This window comes from Scyliorhinus canicula, chromosome 2 (assembly GCF_902713615.1).
Source record: "Scyliorhinus canicula chromosome 2, sScyCan1.1, whole genome shotgun sequence".
Lineage (NCBI taxonomy): Eukaryota > Metazoa > Chordata > Chondrichthyes > Carcharhiniformes > Scyliorhinidae > Scyliorhinus > Scyliorhinus canicula.
In genome coordinates this window covers 88,917,773-88,940,635 of record NC_052147.1, presented here as the reverse complement: position 1 = coordinate 88,940,635, position 22,863 = coordinate 88,917,773, and the positions used below count along the sequence as shown (strand labels likewise).

Below are 22,863 nucleotides of genomic sequence, written 5' to 3'. Positions count from 1 at the left end.
AGATTAAACAGTTTGGATTTATACTTGCTGGAGTTTAGAAGGCTGAGGGGGGGGATCTGATCGAGGTGTATAAAATCCTAAATGGGACTGATAAAGTAAACATAGACCAAATGTTCCCCCTTGTGGGGAAATCGAGAACAAAGTGTCACAGATATAGGTTGAAAAGTGGTAGATTTAGAACTGAAATGAGGAAGAACTACTTCTCACAGAGGGTGGTGAATTTGTGGAACTTGCTGTCCCATAGTGCGGTGGAATTTGAGTCATTAAATGGTTTCAAGAAAGAGATAGATAAATTTTTGTAAAAAAACGGGTTGAAGGGATAGGGACAACAGGTGGGGTGGTGGATTTGAGACCAGGAAGAGATCAGCTGTGATCTGATTGAATGGTGGAGCAGACTCACAGGGCTGAATTGCCTACTTCTGCTCCTAATTCCTATGTTGTCTATGGTTGGACCAAGATTGTAATGAGGTCAGAAATTGAGTGGCCTTGGCAAAACCTAAAGTGAGCATGTGAGCATGTTGTTGCTGAGTAAATGCTGCTTGGTAGCACTGTTGGTGACACCTTCCATTACTTTGATGATTGAAAACAGACAGATGATGCAATAAATGGCCAGACTGGATTTGTTCCTCTTTTTATGGACAAGATATACTTTTACAAATTTCCACATTGTTAGGTAGATGCTTTTCCTGTAACTGTACTGGGACAACTTGGTTAAGGCACAGCTAGTTCTGGAGCATAAGTCTTTAGTATTCCAGCTGGGATCATAGAATCCCTTATAGTGCAGGAGGCCATTCACCCCATCGAATCTGCACCGACCCTTTGAAAGACCCTATCCAGGCCTCCCCGACCAGGCGCCGGAATGTGGCGACTAGGGGCTTTTCACAGTAACTTCATTGAAGTCTACTTGTGACAATAAGCAATTATTATTATTCACACACATTTTATATATATATTTTACCCAGCATGTACAGTTTATCCCAACTCCCACTGCTAGTTCCATCTCTTAGCTTGATAGTCAGTACTAGCAACATTTTAATTACTGGTTCTTGGTAGCTGGGAGATTGTGAGTGAGCTCATGTTTCTATTCTCGGAATACATTTTCTGTCTCACCCTTCATATTTTATTAGAAATTGAGAACAAAATTGAAAATAAACAGAAGGCAATGTGTTTAAGTTGCCTTAGATTAGCACAATCTCATACATACTTGTTCTCCAGTCTCTCTTTGTATTTCAATCTTCTCTTTTATATCCAATCTGCTGTGCAAAAATAAGTGACTTCACTTTAATTATTTGCACAATAAACCTTTTCTATAAACTTTATTATTGATTGTAAATCTAGGTTTGCTTTTTACTCTCTTTGACTGCTTTTTGCTCATGTACAGTAGCTTCAATTTCCCAACAAAGATTTTTGGTGAAATTAATCATTTCCACAAACATCCTGAATCATACTGTATAATCAAAGATTTTCAACAGAAAGGACTTATTCAGGATTAACAAAAGAGGAACAATTATGGAAAGATATAAACTTGCTGCAAATGACTCGGTTTTAAATCCTCGTTGTTATTGAGGTCTGGTGTAATTGAACAAGTCGATCTGGAATATCTGAACTGGTACCTAAAGTCTCACTTTTAATCCCACTGATCAAATGCTCTTTTCCATTCTCATATCTTCAAACCTTTGCTTTCTAGAAGGTACAAATTGTCTTACTTTGTAAGTTCTCTTTACACTCCTTTCACCCTTGAATGCTTTCCGACTGATTAATTTAGAAATAAGCCTGTTTTCTTTCCCCAAATAAAGCATGTTTAAAAACTGATTTCTGCTACAGGAGAAAAAGAAAACACAGTTTTCAATTCCATCTATTCTAATAGCCTGGGTCTCAGCATTCTCCTCCACAATATTATCTTTTTCCTGAGTGAATACTGACGAAAAGTATTCATTTAGTATCTCGCTTATCTCCTCAGCCTCCACACACAACTTCCCACCACTGTCCTTGACTGGCCCTACTCTTACCCTAGTCATTACATAGAACGATACAGCGCAGTACAGGCCCTTCGGCCCTCGATGTTGCACCGACATGGAAAAAATCTAAAGGCCATCTAACCTACACTATGCCCTTATCATCCATATGCTTATCCAATAAATTTTTAAATGCCCTCAATGTTGGCATGTTCACTACTGTTGCAGGTAGGGCATTCCACGGCCTCACCACTCTTTGCGTAAAAAACCCACCTCTGACCTCTGTCCTATATCTATTACCCCTCAATTTAAGGCTATGTCCCCTCGTGCTAGCCACCTCCATCCGCGGGAGAAGGCTCTCGCTGTCCACCCTATCTAACCCTCTGATCATTTTGTATGCCTCTATTAAGTCACCTCTTAACCTTCTTCTCTCTAACGAAAACAACCTCAAGTCCATCAGCCTTTCCTCATAAGATTTTCCCTCCATACCAGGCAACATCCTGGTAAATCTCCTCTGCACCCGTTCCAAAGCTTCCACGTCCTTCCTATAATGAGGCGACCAGAACTGTACGCAATACTCCAAATGCGGCCGTACTAGAGTTTTGTACAACTGCAACATGACCTCATGGCTCCGGAACTCAATCCCTCTACCAATAAAGGCCAACACACCATAGGCCTTCTTCACAACCCTATCAACCTGGGTGGCAACTTTCAGGGATCTATGTACATGGACACCGAGATCCCTCTGCTCATCCACACTACCAAGAATTTTACCATTAGCCAAATATTCCGCATTTCTGTTATTCTTTCCAAAGTGAATCACCTCACACTTCTCCACATTAAACTCCATTTGCCACCTCTCAGCCCAGCTCTGCAGCTTATCTATGTCCCTCTGTAACCTGCAACATCCTTCCGCACTGTCTACAACTCCACCGACTTTAGTGTCGTCTGCAAATTTACTCACCCATCCTTCTGCGCCCTCCTCTAGGTCATTTATAAAAATGACAAACAGCAACGGCCCCAGAACAGATCCTTGTGGTACGCCACTCGTAACTGAACTCCATTCTGAACATTTCCCATCAACTACCACTCTCTGTCTTCTTTCAACTAGCCAATTTCTGATCCACATCTCTAAATCACCCTCAATCCCCAGCCTCCGTATTTTCTGCAATAGACGACCGTGGGGAACCTTATCAAACGCTTTACTGAAATCCATATACACCACATCAACTGCTCTACCCTCGTCTACCTGTTCAGTCACCTTCTCAAAGAACTCGATAAGGTTTGTGAGGCATGACCTACCCTTCACAAAACCACGCTGACTGTCCCTAATCATATTATTCCTATCTAGATGATTATAAATCGTATCTTTTATAATCCTCTCCAAGACTTTACCCACCACAGACGTTAGGCTCACCGGCCTATAGTTACCGGGGTTATCTCTACTCCCCTTCTTGAACAAAGGGACCACATTTGCTATCCTCCAGTCCTCTGGCACTATTCCTGTAGCCAATGATGACCTAAAAATCAAAGCCAAAGGCTCAGCAATCTCTTCCCTGGCTTCCCAGAGAATCCTAGGATAAATCCCATCCGGCCCCGGGGACTTATCTATTTTCACCTTGTCCAGAATTGCCAACACTTCTTCCCTACGCACCTCAATGCCATCTATTCTAATAGCCTGGGTCTCAGCATTCTCCTCCACAATATTATCTTTTTCTTGAGTGAATACTGACGAAAAGTATTCATTTAGTATCTCGCTTATCTCCTCAGCCTCCACACACAACTTCCCACCACTGTCCTTGACTGGCCCTACTCTTACCCTAGTCATTCTTTTATTCCTGACATACCTATAGAAAGCTTTTGGGTTTTCCTTGATCCTACCTGCCAAAGACTTCTCATGTCCCCTCCTTGCTCGTCTCAGCTCTCTCTTTAGATCCTTCCTCGCTTCCTTGTAAATATCAAGCGCCCCAACTGAAACTTCACGCCTCATCTTCACATAGGCCTCCTTCTTCCTCTTAACAAGAGATTCCACTTCTTTGGTAAACCACGGTTCCCTCGCTCGACCCCTTCCTCCCTGCCTGACTGGTACGTACTTATCAAGAACATGCAATAGCTGTTCCTTGAACAAGCTCCACATATCCAGTGTGCCCAACCCTTGCAGCCTACTTCTCCAACCAACACATCCTAAGTCATGTCTAATGGCATCATAATTGCCCTTCCCCCAGCTATAACTCTTGCCCTGCGGGGTATACTTATCCCTTTCCATCACTAACGTAAAGGTCACCGAATTGTGGTCACTGTTTCCAAAGTGCTCACCTACCTCCAGATCTAACACCTGGCCTGGTTCATTACCCAAAACCAAATCCAATGTGGCCTCGCCTCTTGTTGGCCTGTCAACATATTGTGTCAGGAAACCCTCCTGCACACATTGTACAAAGAATGACCCATCTAATGTACTCGAACTATATCTTTTCCAGTCAATATTTGGAAAGTTAAAGTCTCCCATAACAACTACCCTGTTACTTTCGCTCTTTTCCAGAATCATCTTCGCCATCCTTTCCTCTACATCCCTAGAACTATTAGGTGGCCTATAGAAAACTCCCAACAGGGTGACCTCTCCTTTCCTGTTTCTAACCTCAGCCCATACTACCTCAGAAGAAGAGTCCCCATCTAGCATCCTTTCCGCCACCGTAATACTGTCCTTGACTAGCAGCGCCACACCTCCCCCTCTTTTGCCCCCTTCTCTGAACTTACTAAAACACCTAAACCCCGGAACCTGCAACAACCATTCCTGTCCCTGCTCTATCCATGTCTCTGAAATGGCCACAACATCGAAGTCCCAGGTACCAACCCATGCTGCCAGTTCCCCTACCTTATTTCGTATACTCCTGGCATTGAAGTAGACACACTTCAAACCACCTACCTGAACACTGGCACCCTCCTACGAAGTCAAATCTGTGCTCCTGACCTCTATACTCTCAATCTCCCGTACCCTAAAACTACAATCCAGGTTCCCATGCCCCTGCTGAATTAGTTTAAACCCCCCCAAAGAGCACTAACAAATCTCCCCCCCAGGATATTGGTGCCCCTCAGGTTCAGATGTAGACCATCCTGTCTATAGAGGTCCCACCTTCCCCAGAAAGAGCCCCAGTTATCCAGAAATCTGAATCCCTCCCGCCTGCACCATCCCTGTAGCCACGTGTTTAATTGCTCTCTCTCCCTATTCCTCATCTCACTGTCACGTGGCACGGGCAACAACCCAGAGATAACAACTCTGTTTGTTCTCGCTCTGAGCTTCCATCCTAGCTCCCTAAAGGCCTGCCTGACATCCTTGTCTCCTTTCCTACCTATGTCGTTAGTGCCAATGTGGACTACGACTTGGGGCTGCTCCCCCTCCCCCTTAAGGACCCGGAAAACACGATCCGAGACATCACGTACCCTTGCACCTGGGAGGCAACATACCAAACGTGAGTCTCTCTCGCTCCCACAAAATCTCCTATCTGTGCCCCTGACTATTGAGTCCCCAATTACTAATGTTCTACTCCTTTCCCCCCTTCCCTTCTGAGCAACAGGGACAGACTCCGTGCCAGAGGCCCGTACCCCATGGCTTACCCCTGGTAAGTCGTCCCCCCCACAAGTATCCAAAACGGTATACTTGTTACTCAGGGGAACGACCGCAGGGGGTCCCTGCACTGACTGCTTCTTCCCAGTCCCTCTTACAGTTACCCATCTATCTCCAGTCTTTGGTGTAACTATTTCCCTGAAGCTCCTATCTATGACCCCCTCTGCCTCCCGAATGATCCGAAGTTCATCCAGCTCAAGCTCCAGGTCCCTAACACGGTTTTTGAGGAGCTGGAGTTGGGTGCACTTCCCACAGATGAAATCAGCAGGGACACTGACGGCGTCCCTCACCTCAAACATTCTGCAGGAGGAGCATTGTACTGCCTTCCCTGACATCACCTCTAGATTTAAAAAATAACAAGAAAAAGAAAAAGAAAGGAAGAGCTTACCTGATATTACCTCAAACCCTGCTCCCGCTCAAAGGTAAGCAAATTTAAAGGCACTCACTCACCTTCACGACAGGCCCCTGCTCCCGCTTCCCAACCACCGTGTGGTGGGGGGGTTGGTTAGAGGAGGAGGTAGGGTGGGAAACACTCACGAAGTGTTTCGGGTTTAACTGTCACTTGTCAACAGCCTCTCCACAAACCACCTTCAACTTAGGCTGACCGCACTGCACGTATGCAAATTTCCCCAGAACAGCTGATCAGTAGCTCTGCTCTGCTGCCCTCTGCTGGATGATTGCCTTCACTCAAACTCCTCGGGTCCCCTTCGCAGATTCACCTTCAACTTAGGCTGACCGCACTGCACGTATGCAAATTTCCCCAGAACAGCTGATCAGTAGCTCTGCTCTGCTGCCCTCTGCTGGATGATTGCCTTCACTCAAACTCCTCGGGTCCCCTTCGCAGATTCACCTTCAACTTAGGCTGACCGCACTGCACGTATGCAAATTTCCCCAGAACAGCTGATCAGTAGCTCTGCTCTGCTGCCCTCTGCTGGATGATTGCCTTCACTCAAACTCCTCGGGTCCCCTTCGCAGATTCACCTTCAACTTAGGCTGACCGCACTGCACGTATGCAAATTTCCCCAGGTTTCCTGAGGTTAGAAACAGGAAAGGAGAGGTCACCCTGTTGGGAGTTTTCTATAGGCCACCTAATAGTTCTAGGGATGTAGAGGAAAGGATGGCGAAGATGATTCTGGAAAAGAGCGAAAGTAACAGGGTAGTTGTTATGGGAGACTTTAACTTTCCAAATATTGACTGGAAAAGATATAGTTCAAGTACATTAGATGGGTCGTTCTTTGTACAATGTGTGCAGGAGGGTTTCCTGACACAATATGTTGACAGGCCAACAAGAGGCGAGGCCACATTGGATTTGGTTTTGGGTAATGAACCAGGCCAGGTGTTAGATCTGGAGGTAGGTGAGCACTTTGGAAACAGTGACCACAATTCGGTGACCTTTACGTTAGTGATGGAAAGGGATAAGTATACCCAGCAGGGCAAGAGTTATAGCTGGGGGAAGGGCAATTATGATGCCATTAGACATGACTTAGGATGTGTAGGTTGGAGAAGTAGGCTGCAAGGGTTGGGCACACTGGATATGTGGAGCTTATTCAAGGAACAGCTATTGCATGTTCTTGATAAGTACGTACCAGTCAGGCAGGGAGGAAGGGGTCGAGCGAGGGAACCGTGGTTTACCAAAGAAGTGGAATCTCTTGTTAAGAGGAAGAAGGAGGCCTATGTGAAGATGAGGCGTGAAGTTTCAGTTGGGGCGCTTGATAGTTACAAGGAAGCGAGGAAGGATCTAAAGAGAGAGCTAAGACGAGCAAGGAGGGGACATGAGAAGTCTTTGGCAGGTAGGATCAAGGAAAACCCAAAAGCTTTCTATAGGTATGTCAGTAATAAAAGAATGACTAGGGTAGGAGTAGGGCCAGTCAAGGACAGTGGTGGGAAGTTGTGTGTGGAGGCTGAGGAGATAAGCGAGATACTAAATGAATACTTTTCGTCAGTATTCACTCAGGAAAAAGATAATATTGTGGAGGAGAATGCTGAGACCCAGGCTATTAGAATAGATATGATGTGGAGATGCCGGCGTTGGACTGGGGTGAGCACAGTAAGAAGTCTTACAACACCAGGTTAAAGTCCAACAGGTTTGTTTCAAACACGAGCTTTCGGAGCACGGCTCCTTCTTCAACATGAAGAAGGAGCCGTGCTCCGAAAGCTCGTGTTTGAAACAAACCTGTTGGACTTTAACCTGGTGTTGTAAGACTTCTTACTGTGCTCACCCCAGTCCAACGCCGGCATCTCCACATCATGGCTACCATTGACACCGCAAACTGCCGGCTCAAAGTGGAGAGGAAAAATGAAGAAGGAGCCGTGCTCCGAAAGCTCGTGTTTGAAACAAACCTGTTGGACTTTAACCTGGGATTAGAATAGATGGCATTGAGGTGCACAGGGAAGAAGTGTTGGCAATTCTGGACAAGGTGAAAATAGATAAGTCCCCGGGGCCTGATGGGATTTATCCTAGGATTCTCTGGGAAGCCAGGGAAGAGATTGCTGAGCCTTTGGCTTTGATTTTTAGGTCATCATTGGCTACAGGATTAGTGCCAGAGGACTGGAGGATAGCAAATGTGGTCCCTTTGTTCAAGAAGGGGAGTAGAGATAACCCCGGTAACTATAGGCCGGTGAGCCTAACGTCTGTGGTGGGTAAAGTCTTGGAGAGGATTATAAAAGATACGATTTATAATCATCTAGATAGGAATAATATGATTAGGGATAGTCAGCATGGTTTTGTGAAGGGTAGGTCATGCCTCACAAACCTTATCGAGTTCTTTGAGAAGGTGACTGAATATGTGGGCGAGGGTAGAGCAGTTGATGTGTATATGGATTTCAGTAAAGCGTTTGATAAGGTTCCCCACGGTCGGCTATTGCAGAAAATACGGAGGCTGGGGATTGAGGGTGATTTAGAGATGTGGATCAGAAATTGGCTAGTTGAAAGAAGACAGAGAGTGGTAGTTGATGGGAAATGTTCAGAACGGAGTTCAGTTACAAGTGGCGTACCACAAGGATCTGTTCTGGGGCCGTTGCTGTTTGTCATTTTTATAAATGACCTAGAGGAAGGCGCAGAAGGATGGGTGAGTAAATTTGCAGACTACACTAAAGTCGGTGGAGTTGTAGACAGTGCGGAAGGATGTTGCAGGTTACAGAGGGACATAGATAAGCTGCAGAGCTGGGCTGAGAGGTGGCAAATGGAGTTTAATGTTGAGAAGTGTGAGGTGATTCACTTTGGAAAGAATAACAGGAATGCGGAATATTTGGCTAATGGTAAAATTCTTGGTAGTGTGGATGAGCAGAGGGATCTCGGTGTCCATGTACATGTTTGCACTGGAGTGCTGAGCTTGTGGCATTTGAGTGCTACAGTGAGAGTTTGGTGACTGAGGGAGTGCTGAGCTTGTGGCATTTGAGTGCTACAGTGAGAGTTTGGTGACTGAGGGAGTGCTGAGCTTGTGGCATTTGAGTGCTACAGTGAGAGTTTGGTGACTGAGGGAGTTAGGTGAGGAGGGAGTAAGGTGCTCCTTACATTTCATTTCCTATATTTATCAAAGAGCGTGAAGAGAGCCAGGAGTTTAGAGTACAGCTGACTGGAAGTAGAGTCGGAGGGCGGAGGTCCAGTTGGTCCAAGGGGCAGCTAATTCTGTAAAGTAAGAGGGGATGGAGGCTAGGGCAGTTGCATGCTCCTCCTGTAGGATGTGGGTGGTGAGGTATACCACTGGTGTCCCCGCTGACTATACCTGCGGGAAGTGCACCCAACTCCAGCTCCTCAGAGACCGTGTTAACGTACTGGGGCTGGAGCTGGATGAACTTCGGATCATCCGGGAGGCAGAGGGGGTCATAGAGAAGAGTTACAGGGAGGTAGCCACACCAAAGGTACTGGACAAGAGTAGCTGGGTTACAGTCAGGGGAAAGAAAACTAACAGGCAGACAGTGCAGGGATCCCTCGTGGCCGTTCCCCTTCAAAACAAGTATACCATTTTGGATGCTGTTGGGGGGGATGAGCTACCAGGGGAAGGCCCCAGCGGCCAGGTCTCTGGCACTGAGTCTGGCTCTGGGGATCAGAAGGGAAGGGGGGAGCATAGAAAAGCAATAGTAATAGGAGATTCAATGGTTAGGGGAATAGATAGGAGATTCTGTGGTCGCGAGCGAGACTCCCGAAAGGTATGTTGCCTCCCGGGTGCCAGGGCCAGGGATGTCTCTGATCGTGTCTTCAGGACCCTGAAGGGGGAGGGTGAGCAGCCAGAAGTCGTGGTGCACAGTGGTACCAACGATGTAGGTAGGAAAAAGGGTGTGGAGGTAATAAACAAGTTTAGGGAGTTAGGCTGGAAGTTAAAGGCCAGGACAGACAGAGTTGTCATCTCTGGTTTGTTGCCGGTGCCACGTGATAGCGAGGCTAGGAATAGGGAGAGAGTGCAGTTGAACACGTGGCTGCAGGAATGGTGTAGGAGGGAGGGCTTCAGGTATTTGGATAATTGGAGCGCATTCTGGGGAAGGTGGGACCTGTACAAGCAGGACGGGTTGCATCTGAACCAGAGGGGCACCAATATCCTGGGGGGGAGGTTTGCTAGTACTCTTCGGGAGGGTTTAAACTAATTTGGCAGGGGAATGGGAACCGGATCTGTAGTCCAGCAACTAAGGTAGACGATAGTCAGGACGCCAAAGCACATAGTGATGCAGTGGGGAAGGTAACAATGACAAAGGAGAGTACTTGCAGGCAAGGCGATGGGTTGAAGTGTGTATACTTTAATGCAAGAAGCATCAGGAATAAGGTGGGTGAACTTAAGGCATGGATCCGTACTTGGGACTACGATGTGGTGGCCATCACGGAAACTTGGATAGAAGAGGGGCAGAAATGGTTGTTGGAGGTCTCTGGTTATAGATGTTTCAACAAGATTAGGGAGGATGGTAAAAGAGGTGGGGGGGGGGTGGCATTGTTAATTAGAGATAGTATAACAGCTGCAGAAAGGAAGTTCGAGGGGGATCTGCCTACTGAGGTAATATGGGTTGAAGTTAGAAATAGGAAAGGAGCAGTCACCTTGTTGGGAGTTTTCTATAGGCCCCCCAATAGCAGCAGAGATGTGGAGGAACAGATTGGGAAACAGATTTTGGAAAGGTGCAGAAGTCACAGGGTAGTAGTCATGGGCGACTTCAACTTCCCAAACATTGAGTGGAAACACTTTAGATCAAATAGTTTGGATGGGGTCGTTGCTGTTTGTCATTTTTATAAATGACCTAGAGGAGAGCGCAGAAGGATGGGTGAGTAAATTTGCAGACTACACTAAAGTCGGTGGAGTTGTAGACAGTGCGGAAGGATGTTGCAGGTTACAGAGGGACATAGATAAGCTGCAGAGCTGGGCTGAGAGGTGGCAAATGGAGTTTAATGTGGAGAAGTGTGAGGTGATTCACTTTGGAAAGAATAACAGGAATGCGAAATATTTGGCTAATGGTAAAATTCTTGGTAGTGTGGATGAGCAGAGGGATCTCGGTGTCCATGTACATAGATCCCTGAAAGTTGCCACCCAGGTTGATAGGGTTGTGAAGAAGGCCTATGGTGTGTTGGCCTTTATTGGTAGAGGGATTGAGTTCCAGAGCCATGAGGTCATGTTGCAGTTGTACAAAACTCTAGTACGGCCGCATTTGGATCATTGTGTACAGTTCTGGTCGCCTCATTATAGGAAGGACGTGGAAGCTTTGGAACGGGTGCAGAGGAGATTTACCAGGATGTTGCCTGGTATGGAGGTAAAATCTTATGAGGAAAGGCTGATGGACTTGAGGTTGTTTTCGTTAGAGAGAAGAAGGTTAAGAGGTGACTTAATAGAGGCATACAAAATGATCAGAGTGTTAGATAGGGTGGACAGCGAGAACCTTCTCCCGCTGATGGAGGTGGCTAGCACGAGGGGACGTAGCCTTAAATTGAGGGGTAATAGATATAGGACAGAGGTCAGAGGTGGGTTTTTTACGCAAAGAGTGGTGAGGCCGTGGAATGCCCTACCTGCAACAATAGTGAACTCGCCAACATTGAGGGCATTTAAAAGTTTATTGGATAAGCATATGGATGATAAGGGCATAGTGTAGGTTAGATGACCTTTAGTTTTTTTCCATGTCGGTGCAACATCGAGGGCCGAAGGGCCTGTACTGCGCTGTATCGTTCTATGTTCTAGTTGTATAAATATGGCTAACTTTGCAAACCAGGGGACACATTACCCACAAACAATAGAAAGATATTCTGTCTTTATAGGGAGAAAATGAATTCTGCATTGTATCTGGTTGTGGCCGATATTCCTCAGACAGTGAAAATGTTTTGCTGTGTGTGATCAGTGACAACTCCATTTAATATTTTAAATCCTTGATTTCCATGGAGGCAGCTTTAATTCCTCCGACAGCTGAGATGGGATCAGGAAAGTTAAACTTGAAAAAATCTTAAACCGAGGGCGCAATCCAACGGCCATGCTCACCGGGAAAGCAGCTCGCCGCGACACAGTGTGCCGGTGAAAGTTCCAATACCGCATGGAGTTGAAAATGAAAGGCTCAAAGTAAACTTAAGTACACGTGACAAATAAAGGTAGATTTACATTAAATGTGACAGTCAGGCTGTTGGGATCAATAGAAAAGAGGAAATTAAATCTTACTTTCTGAAAGTACAGGATGTGCATGCAATACCCAATGTGCATCATGTTGTTAAGGAGTTAGAGGAACTGAGCTGTACGTTAAAATTTAAATTTCAAAATAAGAGCTATTTGTACAATGGAGTGCCGACAAAATGTATTAATTAAATGTCCATTTCATAGAATTTACAGTGCAGAAGGAGGCCATTCGGCCCATCGAGTCTGCACCGGCCCCTGGAAAGAGCACCCTACTTAAGCCCACATTTCCACCCTATCCCCATAACCCCACCTAACCTTTTTGGACACTAAGAGCAATTTAGCATGGCCAATCCACCTAACCTGTACATGTTTGAACTGTGGGAGGAAACCAAAGCACCCGGATGAAACCTACACAGACACAAGGAGAACGTGCAGACTCTGCATAGATAGTGACCCAAACCGTGAATCGAACCCAGATCCCTGGAGCTGTGATGAGCCAGCCATTTAATCCAACATGCTTGCATAAATTTATTTTAAAAAGTAGACATGTATAATTGTGTCGTTGGACGCAGAGAAGGCGTTCGATGGGGTTGAGTGGAGATACTGGGGAAGTTTGGGTTTGGGCTTGGGTTTGTGCCATGAGTAAAGTTGTGGCACCGTTGGCCAGTGTGTGAACTAACAACACAAACTCGGGGTCCTTGTATAGGGGGACGAGGTAGGGTTGTCCTACATCCCCATTGTTATTTGCGTTAGCGATTGCGCCATTAGCAATTGCTTTGGGGGCCTCAGACAAGTGGCGAGGGATTGTAGGGTAGAGTGGAGCACAGGGTATTCTTGTATGCTGATTATCTTTTGTTTACTGTAAGGGGCATGGGCTGGATGATATTATGGAGACATTGGAGAGGTTCGATTCATTTTTGGGATATAAGTTGAATGTTGGGAAGAGTGAGTTTTTTGCGGCTGGCCCCGTGAAGAGGGGGGGGGGGGGGGAGGAGCTGAGATGAGGGGGCTGTCCCTTTGGTGCGCTGGGACTAGTTTTTGCTATCTGGGTGTCCAGCTGGCGTGAGACTGGGCTCAGCTTCATAAGCTGAACTTTATTAGCTTGGCGAATAGAGTGAGGGCGGATCTGCAGAGATGGGACAGCCTTCCATTCTCTCTGGTGAGCCAGGTGCAGGAGATTAAGATGATTATCGTGCCAAGATTTGTGTTCTTGCTTCAGTGCCTTCAGTTCTTTCTGCTTAAAGCGTTCTTTTGGGGTCTGGAGCATCTATAACATGGTTCATATGGGTGGGGCGACCGCCTCGGATTCGGAGAGGGGGCCTTGCAGAGGGAGAAGCAGGCAGGGAGGGGGCCGACGCTGCCGAACCTATTGTTTCACTATTGGGCAGCCAATGCGGAGGTGTTGGGCTGGTTTGGGGACCAGGACTTTGCTTGGGTGTGGATGGAGTTGAGGTCATGTAAGGGGCCGTGTCTGAAGACATTGGTGACAGCTTCTCTCCTGTTCGCTCCAGTGAAGTATTCGTCAAATCCGGTGGTCATCACTACACTATATGGCAGCAGTGTTGCTGGCATTTCATGCTGGGGGTGGCGGGGTGACCGGACGGGGGTGGAGTTAAGAGGCCGGAGCAGGTAAAGGATTTATTTTGAGAGGGTCGTTTGCTGACTGGAAGGAGCTGAGGGAGAAGGTAGGTCTTGGTGGAATAGAGTCATAGATGTTTACAGCATGGAAACAGGCCCTTCGGCCCAGCTGGTCCATGTCGCCCAGTTTCTATCACTAAGCTAGTCCCACTTGGCCACATTTGGCCCATATCCCTCTGTACCCACCCTGCCCATGTAACTGTCTAACTGTTTTTTAAAGGAAAAAATTGTACCTCTACCAATTGTGCCTCTACCACTGCCTCTGGCAGCCCATTCCAGATGCTCACCACCCTCTGTGTGAAACAATTTCCCCTCTGGTCTCTTTTGTATCTCTCTCTCATTTTAAACCTATGCCCTCCAGTTCTAGACTCCTCTACCTTTGGGAAAATATGTTGACTATTTATCTATGTCCCTCATTATTTTATAGACCTCTATAAGATTACCCCGAAGCCTTCTACGCTCCAGGGAAAAAATCCCAGCCTATCCATCCACTCCATATAACTTAGACCATCAAGTCCTGGCATCATCTATATACAGGATGGATACATTCAGGTACTTTCTGGTGCGTGATTGGGTCCGTCGATCATTCCCGACGCCTTGAAAATGCATAAAATGAAATAACAGCAGCAGACATTAACCTAATTAGAAACCAGGCAGGAGTACGACATTAATTTATACAGCAGCAGAGATTTTAAGTTTACTACAGGTAGCAGTGGTGATGAGAAAATTTCTGAACATTTTGCAGGTGCAGCCAGGAGTGAGACCAAGGAGTGAGTCAGGAATATTTTCAAATTCATATATAATTCAGACGGGAGTGGGACCAAGAAATGTATGAAATAATTTGTATTACCACCTGAAGTAGGGCAGTGATCATTTAAAAATTAGTTTTTGTTTCAATCATAATTGGGTTCCGAAGGCTAGATAAATAACTTCATTTTATAATCTTATTTTATCTATTCCTTTTCTTGGGAGCATGTCCAGCAGGACAGCACTACGCTTTATAAATTCTTTTAACTACTGCCCTCTGAAGTGGTACCCAACTGGGAGTAAAGCGTGCGCAGAGAAGCTGTTGTAAGAAAGTGGCAGGGAAGATTTTGTAGTCCAAGAGCTGGGCATCAGATATCGAATTTCTTTAAAACAAAAGTCAGAGGAAACAATATTTTTAAGTAAAGGTGCCTGTTCTGAATGTTCCCGTGAGTGTAACAATATTGACAGAACTTTTAAAAGCCGCTTAAAATCATAACAGAAAGTAAGACTTTACCGACTGGAACGACATAAAATATTTAATATATCATAGATCCAACTTCAACTTTTTACATTGTTAAAAATGTTTTAATCAAGACCTTTTTTTTTCAAAAAAATAATTCTTAAAAACTCCAACTGATTATTAAGAAATGCCCTGTACGCCCTCTGGGAAACAAAGGAATCATCTGGAAGGGGAAAAGAAACACTGAGCTAAAGACAACTCTTTTTCTAGAAAAATGTGACATGCAGTTAAAATAATCCTTCTTTCAAAGGTAACCATTATAATCTTGCTACATTAGAAATTCACAAATTCCTTCAGACTACAATATACTCAATGCACCGGAGAAATAACTGTAAAATGATTAGACCATCAAATATAATTAATTTCAGTGGGAGCGAGGTTTGAGTGCTGTCAAAAGTATAAACCTAGTCCATGTTCACCATATTTGATTTCAATAATTTATCAATTATATAACCCGTGTTAAAGTAACCAAGAAAGAAAAACACAGGATGGATTTAATTTGCATTACAGTCCTTATATACAGTTAGCAAGGATGAGCCACATTAAATGAAAGGAGGTCATTTTATTGTGTAGGAAACTAGTCTTCCCTTTTTTTGATTTATTGATCAGGCGAGCAAAAGGTAATGACATGATGTTAGTTAAACCGCAAGAACTGAGATTTCCAGTGGTTGCATGCAGGAGGAGGTCAAGTACTAGGTAGCTCCTGCAAGGGTACTTATTAATTTGTCCCTTTTGTCCCGGCTCCTGCGGTTTTTTTAATGGGCAAAAATTCCCCAACTGTCAATACCTCTTTCAACAACGAGGGAAACCGGCGCTATCGGAAAGTTCTGAACCTCCTTCCTAGCAAAGTCCCACAGGTACCTAGACCCTTCCCCTTGCCCCAGTTCATATTTCTCGCCCAACTCTTCCAACCTTGCAAAACGTTCCCCCAGGAACAGGTATTTTAATACCCTGACCCCCCTCTCTCCTCCCATCTCCGAAACCTCCCATCCAGCTTCCCTGGTTCAAACCTATGGTTCTCCCTAATCGGCATCTCCCCTGACCCAGCCCCCAGCTTAAAATGCTGCCTCAACTGCCTGCAAATCTTCAGCGTCGCCACCACTAGAGTATTTACCCGGGACCGACGGGAGTGGCGCTGTTGATTTATCGCCTCCCTAGAATCCTTCTTCTTCACTGGGATATATGTTATGAGTCATGAATTAATTTCAGAAATATCATCAATCATTTGTCCCGCTAATTTCTTTCCCATTTCATTCCAGCCAACTCTGCACTCATTCCTTTATATTTACCCTCATTTAGTAGTAGCACAATTATTTCTGACCAAAGTTTCTCACTCTCAAATTGAATGCTAAATTCTACCATGTTATGGTCACTGCTTCCTAGGGGATCTTTTACTGAGATTGTTTATTAAACCTGCCTCATTACACATTACCAAACCAAAATATGCCTGATTGGATCCACAACATATTGTTCTGGAAACTGTCCTGAATATACTCAATGAACTCTTCACAGCTACCTCTGCCAATTTGATTTTCCTGATCTACATGACAATTGAAGTCACCCGTGATTAAAGTGCTGCCTTTTTACATGCCTTTATTATCGCCTGATTTATTATCCGTTCTACAGTATAACTATTGTTTGCGGGTCTGTAGACTGAGCCATCCCATCGGTGTCATCTTCCCCTTGTTATTTCTTACCTTCACCCAAATGTATTCTACATCTTCCAATCCCAATCATATCTTGCTATTGTACTTATTCCATCTCGTACTAATGAAGCTACCTGCCACCTTTTTCTTCCTGCCTGTCCTTATGAAAAGTTACATACCCCTGAATATTTAGTTATCTGTTTTAATCTCTCTGTCTCTGTTATACCTATAAGATCAAACCCATTAACCTTAATTTGCGCGTTCATTCTTATTTTGCGCCGAATGCTACGTACATTTATGTAAAGAACCATTAATTTTGTCTTGTTACCATTTTTTCCTTTTTTACCCTACTTGTTGCTGTTTTGTTATTTTTGTACAATCTGTCCCTTCCCTTCACACTTTTGGTATTGTTGCCTTGTAATGCTGTTATACCCTTTTGCTTTGAAAGCCTACATATCCCCAAAACAAAATCCACCCCACCTCCACGTTATACGGTTTGCAAGATCACTGATCTCAGCACCGTTCAGATGCAAGACATCCCAATAGTACAGCCCCCACTTCCCCAGTACTGATGTCAGTGCCTCACAAACCAAAACCCACTTCTCCACTTCTATATGTGTTTTGCAGGGAAATGGTCACAGGATTCCTGCACTACCTGCCTAGTTCTCTTGCTCTGCCTGGTGGTCATCCATTCCCTTCCTGTCTAGTCTTAGGCTGCGGTGTGACCACCTCTCTATACATACTATCCATGATATTCTCCAGCTCGCAGATGCTCCAGTGTCCCTAGCTGCCGCCCAGCTCCGAAACCTGGGCTTCCAGATGCTGCAGATGGAGACATTTCCTACACACATGCTGGTCCCAGGCACTGGAAATGTTCCCGGCTCCCCACATAATACAGGAGTGAACATCACCTGATGAAGGATCTGCACTCCGAAAGCTAGTGACTCCAAACAAACCTGTTGGGACTGTAACCTGGTGTTGTAAGACTTTTTGTGCCCACCCCAGTCCAACGCGCCGTGGCGTCTCCACATCCATGGCCTTCTTCCCTAGTCCTTGTTAATGCAGAATATAACCCGTACAAACTATAAGCGTTAAAAGTACGAAATACTTACCTGACTGTACTCACCCAATCAGCGCTTCCACTTGCCCAGAGTCGCTTTTGAATCCTGACGTCACCTCAGGAGTCCAATCTCCAAGCTAGCATTCCACTTTCAGTCTCGTTTTCCCCGCTTTACTTAGCTCCTCGGCTCTGCTCCGTCTTGTTCTTTCTCATTCTCTTTTAACTCCCTGGCTCCGCTCTCAATCACGCTTTTTCTCGTGCTCTTTTATCTCCCCGACTCTACTCCCAATTACATTGCCAGGTTTTCTAGTTCATGTTTATATGCTGGCCAGTACAGTTTACAGACATGCAAGCCTGATGTGGAACCTCAATGCCATGGCAGGTTCAGCCACAACTTCCCGACGCGCACTCTGGAAAAAGTTACACACCATGAACTTTGATCTATTTCTCAGAGTGAATATCACATGCACTTACTAAAGTTGGCTGCTCTTTCTGAATCTTTTTCCACAACAACCAAGGATACTATTTTTATAATTTGTTCTTTTACAAGATGGGGAAGGAAGTACTCTTTGGCTTTGGTACAATTAGAAAACTTGGATTTAATTTATTTTGACCTTAGTGTTCAGTAAAATAATCTAATTCCAGAATTAATCATCAACATGGTACAGATTGGATATTGAAATCTTGAGGGAATTTCTGCGGACTAATTATTTTAATCTGGGGATTTAAGCTATAGCTTCCACTCATTGCATACACAAAAATAGATCAACATGAGGACAAGTCAGTGTTTAGAATTGGGAACTGTTTGGATCCTAGCCGATTAGTTGTTGCAATGCTTTTCAGATCAAGTCCACTTGTACAGACATGATTATTTTAGGAATCCAACCTGTTTTTGTTGGCAATGGCGGGTATTAAATAGAAGTTCCCTCACTTTCTCTACAGATCCCCTAATCTTCACAGGCCATACATCTACTATTGCTAAGTTAGCTAATGTTAAGCTTCTTTCATGCCATCAGTTAACAAGGTAAATGAGAACAGTATGCTCTTACCTCTATTCATTTTTTCTGTTGTCAGTCGGAAAGAATTTAGTTGGAGCAGATCCAGTATGATGGGAGACCCAGCCAGTAACTATCCCACCTTCAAAAAGTGGGGGAACTTTGGGTATTCTGGAAGCCATGCACGGCAGAATGCCAAGTCTCGAGTAGATATGACATTTACAATCAGGTTTCTGGTCAATAGACATAGACTTTACAGTGCAGAAGGAGGCCATTCGGCCCATCGAGTCCGCACCGACTCTTGGAAAGAGGACCCCACACCACCACCCTATCCCGTAACCCCATCTGACCATTTTGGACACTAAGGGCAATTTAACGTGGCCAATCCACCTAGCCTGCACATCTTTGGACTGTGGAAGGAAACCGGAGCACCCTGAGGAAACCCACGGAGACACAGGAAGAACGTGCAAATTCCACACAGACAATGACCAAGCCGGGAATCGAACCTTGGACCCTGCAGCTGTGAAGCAACTGTGCTAATAACTGTACTACCGTGCTGATCTCAACAATGTTGGTGGCAAAGGATTCAGGGATACGAATGCCATTGTTATGGTGAGATTATTAGGTTCTCTCTTGTTGCAGATGGTCACTGTCCCATACTTGGTATGGCATAAATGTTACTTGGCACTTATCAGCCCAAGCCTGGATATTAAGTCTTCATTAACCTAGGATTCATTAACATGAGAAGCAGAACATTATGCAGAAAAAAGCCCCATCTCTGACTGTATGATGGAAGATATTTGGACCTAGGATGCTGCCCCGAGGAACACCTGCAATAATGTCCTGTGGCATGAAATGAGTGGCCTTCAACAGCCACAGCTATAAATGTGTCAGATGTAAATTTAGCCACAAGAGGGTTTTTCTCCTGATCCCTAGTAGCTTCAGTTTTACTTGGGTTACTTGGTGCCACATTTGATCAAATTCTGCCATATCAAAACTTCATGGTTAAAAGATAAAACCCAACTTCTAAAGTATTACACATCAGATTCTCAGTGACCAGTTTGGGGAAATTAAAAATAAATGTTGAAAGGCCAATCACTCATTTTTGCTTCGAGTGTGTTTCCTGTACCAACCCCAACAGGTTTTTGAACAGTGTTAGAAAATGTTCCAGACCAATCTATCCCTTTACAAAACAGGCATTTATGATGGTAACTTCAATAGCAACTTGGAAAAAGTTCCAAAAGCTTGAGGTTGTGTACCAAGAAACAATGGTGAATCGCCCAACAGAATATTAAATCAATGCCCTTTCGCTGTTGCACTTACTTAAAGCTTCTGGCTCTTCCAGTCAGTCTGTCTTTGCCCTTTGACTTACTGCTATCTGTAGCTTCAGACCACGGAAACAATTCTTTGGTCTTGTCGGAATGATTTCCATCATCTGAAAATTAGTAGCACACATTTAAGGAATAGCATCAGATGGAAAACACATTTAACAATTTTCACTGTGGGTTTAAATTTGTACCATTTTTTCACATGCATACTTCATAGTATATTCTCCAACTAAGTTACTAGGCTTTGCAAATACCTTTGAAATATATATGCCATTACTCAATTTACTAAAATGTATATTTTTTTCATAAAAAAGATGCTTACTTGTGGCATGAAACAGAAAAGAATCATATTGTACAAAATATCACTTTGAAGAAGCAAAACGTGCATATGTCTGCGGATTGATTGTACTGCTCACTGCCAAATACAACAACGCCAAATTCAGGAATAATTCATTTTTACTTTTTCCACTTTTGTTACCAGCCAAATGGCTGATAATGCTCATCAGATTCTATGTCGGCAATCCTTCAGCATGGCAATACCTCACAGAAGATTATGTTTTCAGAACAATATATGAAAAATACTTTGCATGCAATAGTTATCCCAGAATCAGCGGAAGATTCATCATTCGAAAGGGAAGAAAGCTCCTTCCCAAAGACTAAGGATATCATACAGTATTAAAGATGTTAACTAGTTCCAGTGTCTTTCCATGAACGTTTCTGATCTACAGAACAATGTCTTACTGATTAAACATTTGGGGAACCCAACCTTGACCATAGCAAACTTATTCCTTTGCAAAAACTTCAAGGCGGCAAATTCAATTAAGAAACTTTAATAAGATGGGATTGTTCAGCACTCAGGCATTTAACTTGGCAGGAAATAATGGTATAAAACCGAATATTTTGTCTTTTCTAGTGAAACTTTAGTGTATCTCCCAATGATGTGATGCATCAAGTGCATTAGTGTGGTGTAGTGGGTAGTCAGTGCTTGTCACCTCTTGTTTTCAGCTCCCACCGCTGGCTAACAGTACAATTATTGTGAAAAGAGACCAAAGTGCCTGAGCCTGTCCTGTACTTGGCTTAGTCATTAGCAAGCCTTATGTAGTATCTACCTATAGCGACATAATAAAACTGCGGACCCAGGCTAAACTACAGGTGGTTTGGAGGAGACCTGGCCCCCAGGTGCGTGACATACCAGCCCCCTGGCATGTAGTTTTACTCTGATGCCCACAAACCAGACCAAAAGTTATGATAAATTGCCCCGTGGGTGTCTCTTAGCCACATTGTCTCCTGAGACACCCACAGGGCAATTTACCATAACTTTTGGTCTAGCATGTTAGGAAAACCGAAATGGAGTCTTGTAGGCATCTATCAAGCAGCTTTCTGGAAACTCTTGTGGCAGAGCTGGTACCAAACAGTACTTGTTTCGTCCTTTCCTTTGGACAATACCAGCAATGCTGAGAGGGTGACCCTGATGCTTGGGCAACTAAGGGTTTTCATGTGATTTTCCCAGGCTCGCATCCTGTAGAGAGCACTCCAGCTTCATGGTTTTTTGTTGGCACAATGCGAGAAGAAACATTTCCCAGTGATAAGCTCTCACTCGATTGGCATAGAGCAAGAGTGCCGGGGGTTACTTCAGATGGTGGAAGAAATCATTGTATCTCATTGTATAGATAGCAACTGCAATTAAAAAACCTTCTGAAAAAACAAAGCAAAGTATGAGGTTTTATGCAGAAATGATAAACGTTATAACCACGGCCTCACGGTAGCATGGTGGTTAGCATCAATGCTTCACAGCTCCAGGGTCCCAGGTTCGATTCCCGGCTGGGTCACTGTCTGTGTGGAGTCTGCACGTCCTCCCTGTGTGCGCGTGGGTTTCCTCCGGGTGCTCCGGTTTCCTCCCACAGTCCAAAGATGTGCGGGTTAGGTGGATTGGCCATGCTAAATTGCCCGTAGTGTAAGGTTAATGGGGGGATTGTTGGGTTACGGGTATACGGGTTACGTGGGTTTAAGTAGGGTGATCATTGCTCGGCACAACATCGAGGGCCGAAGGGCCTGTTCTGTGCTGTACTGTTCTATTCTATTCTATTCATCAGCTGAAATAACTCAGTTGAGAGAGCATTATACTGAAGATCTAAAGGTCCCTGGTTAAATCCGGGGTTTCGACATCAAGCTGCATGATGGCTTTCCTCGCTATCTGTCAAGTTGCCTTGTGTTTTATTGAATCAAAAGGGGCAAAATTTCAGATTTTGTTTTGGTCTTATTTTGTACTGGTGAATATTTTTGATGGTCACTTTCTAAGCGGTTTCAGTCTGCCATACCGGTCCCATTTCTGTGTCAATTTTAAGGTGCACAATTGGAGTTATTGATCTAAGCTGAGCAGCCCCAGTCAGTTCAGTGCTGTCCACCATGGCCAACTTGCTTACATTGGGTGCTTGGAACTTAAGAGATTCATTTTTCAAAAGGAGGCCTTGCTAAAATCTATGCAGGCAAGGCAAACTCAACAAAGAAGATACCAGTCTTTTGAGTTGTAAGCTAGAACATAAGGGCTATGTATCGTGTCTTACCAAAGACTTTCAGAAAGTTAATGACGCATGCAAGTCATCTGTGATCATCACAGAACTTACAAATTTCAATGTGGATATTACTGTATTGCAAGCAACTAGAGTCACTCAAAATGGAACTCTTAAAGAGAAATCATTACCCATTCCACTGGCAGGGAAATATTCAAGAGGCAACTAGTGAGCATGGACTGAACTTTGCTGGAAAAAATACTCTATTTG

The 22,863-nt window shown here is 44.5% G+C and overlaps 1 protein-coding gene across 9 annotated transcripts in view; it reads right to left on the bottom strand.

Moving 5' to 3' along the window:
* Positions 1-22,863, bottom strand: part of LOC119955765 (coiled-coil domain-containing protein 9B-like) — a 402,308-nt gene that overhangs the window by 55,605 nt on the left and 323,840 nt on the right. For all 9 annotated transcript variants that reach the window (XM_038782328.1, XM_038782341.1, XM_038782317.1 and 6 more), the window contains 2 exons: positions 20,079-20,190; positions 1,205-1,256 (listed from right to left, as the gene is read on the bottom strand). In XM_038782328.1, the coding sequence (XP_038638256.1) occupies positions 1,205-1,256; positions 20,079-20,190 (164 nt within the window). The remainder of the gene's footprint in view (positions 1-1,204; positions 1,257-20,078; positions 20,191-22,863) is intronic.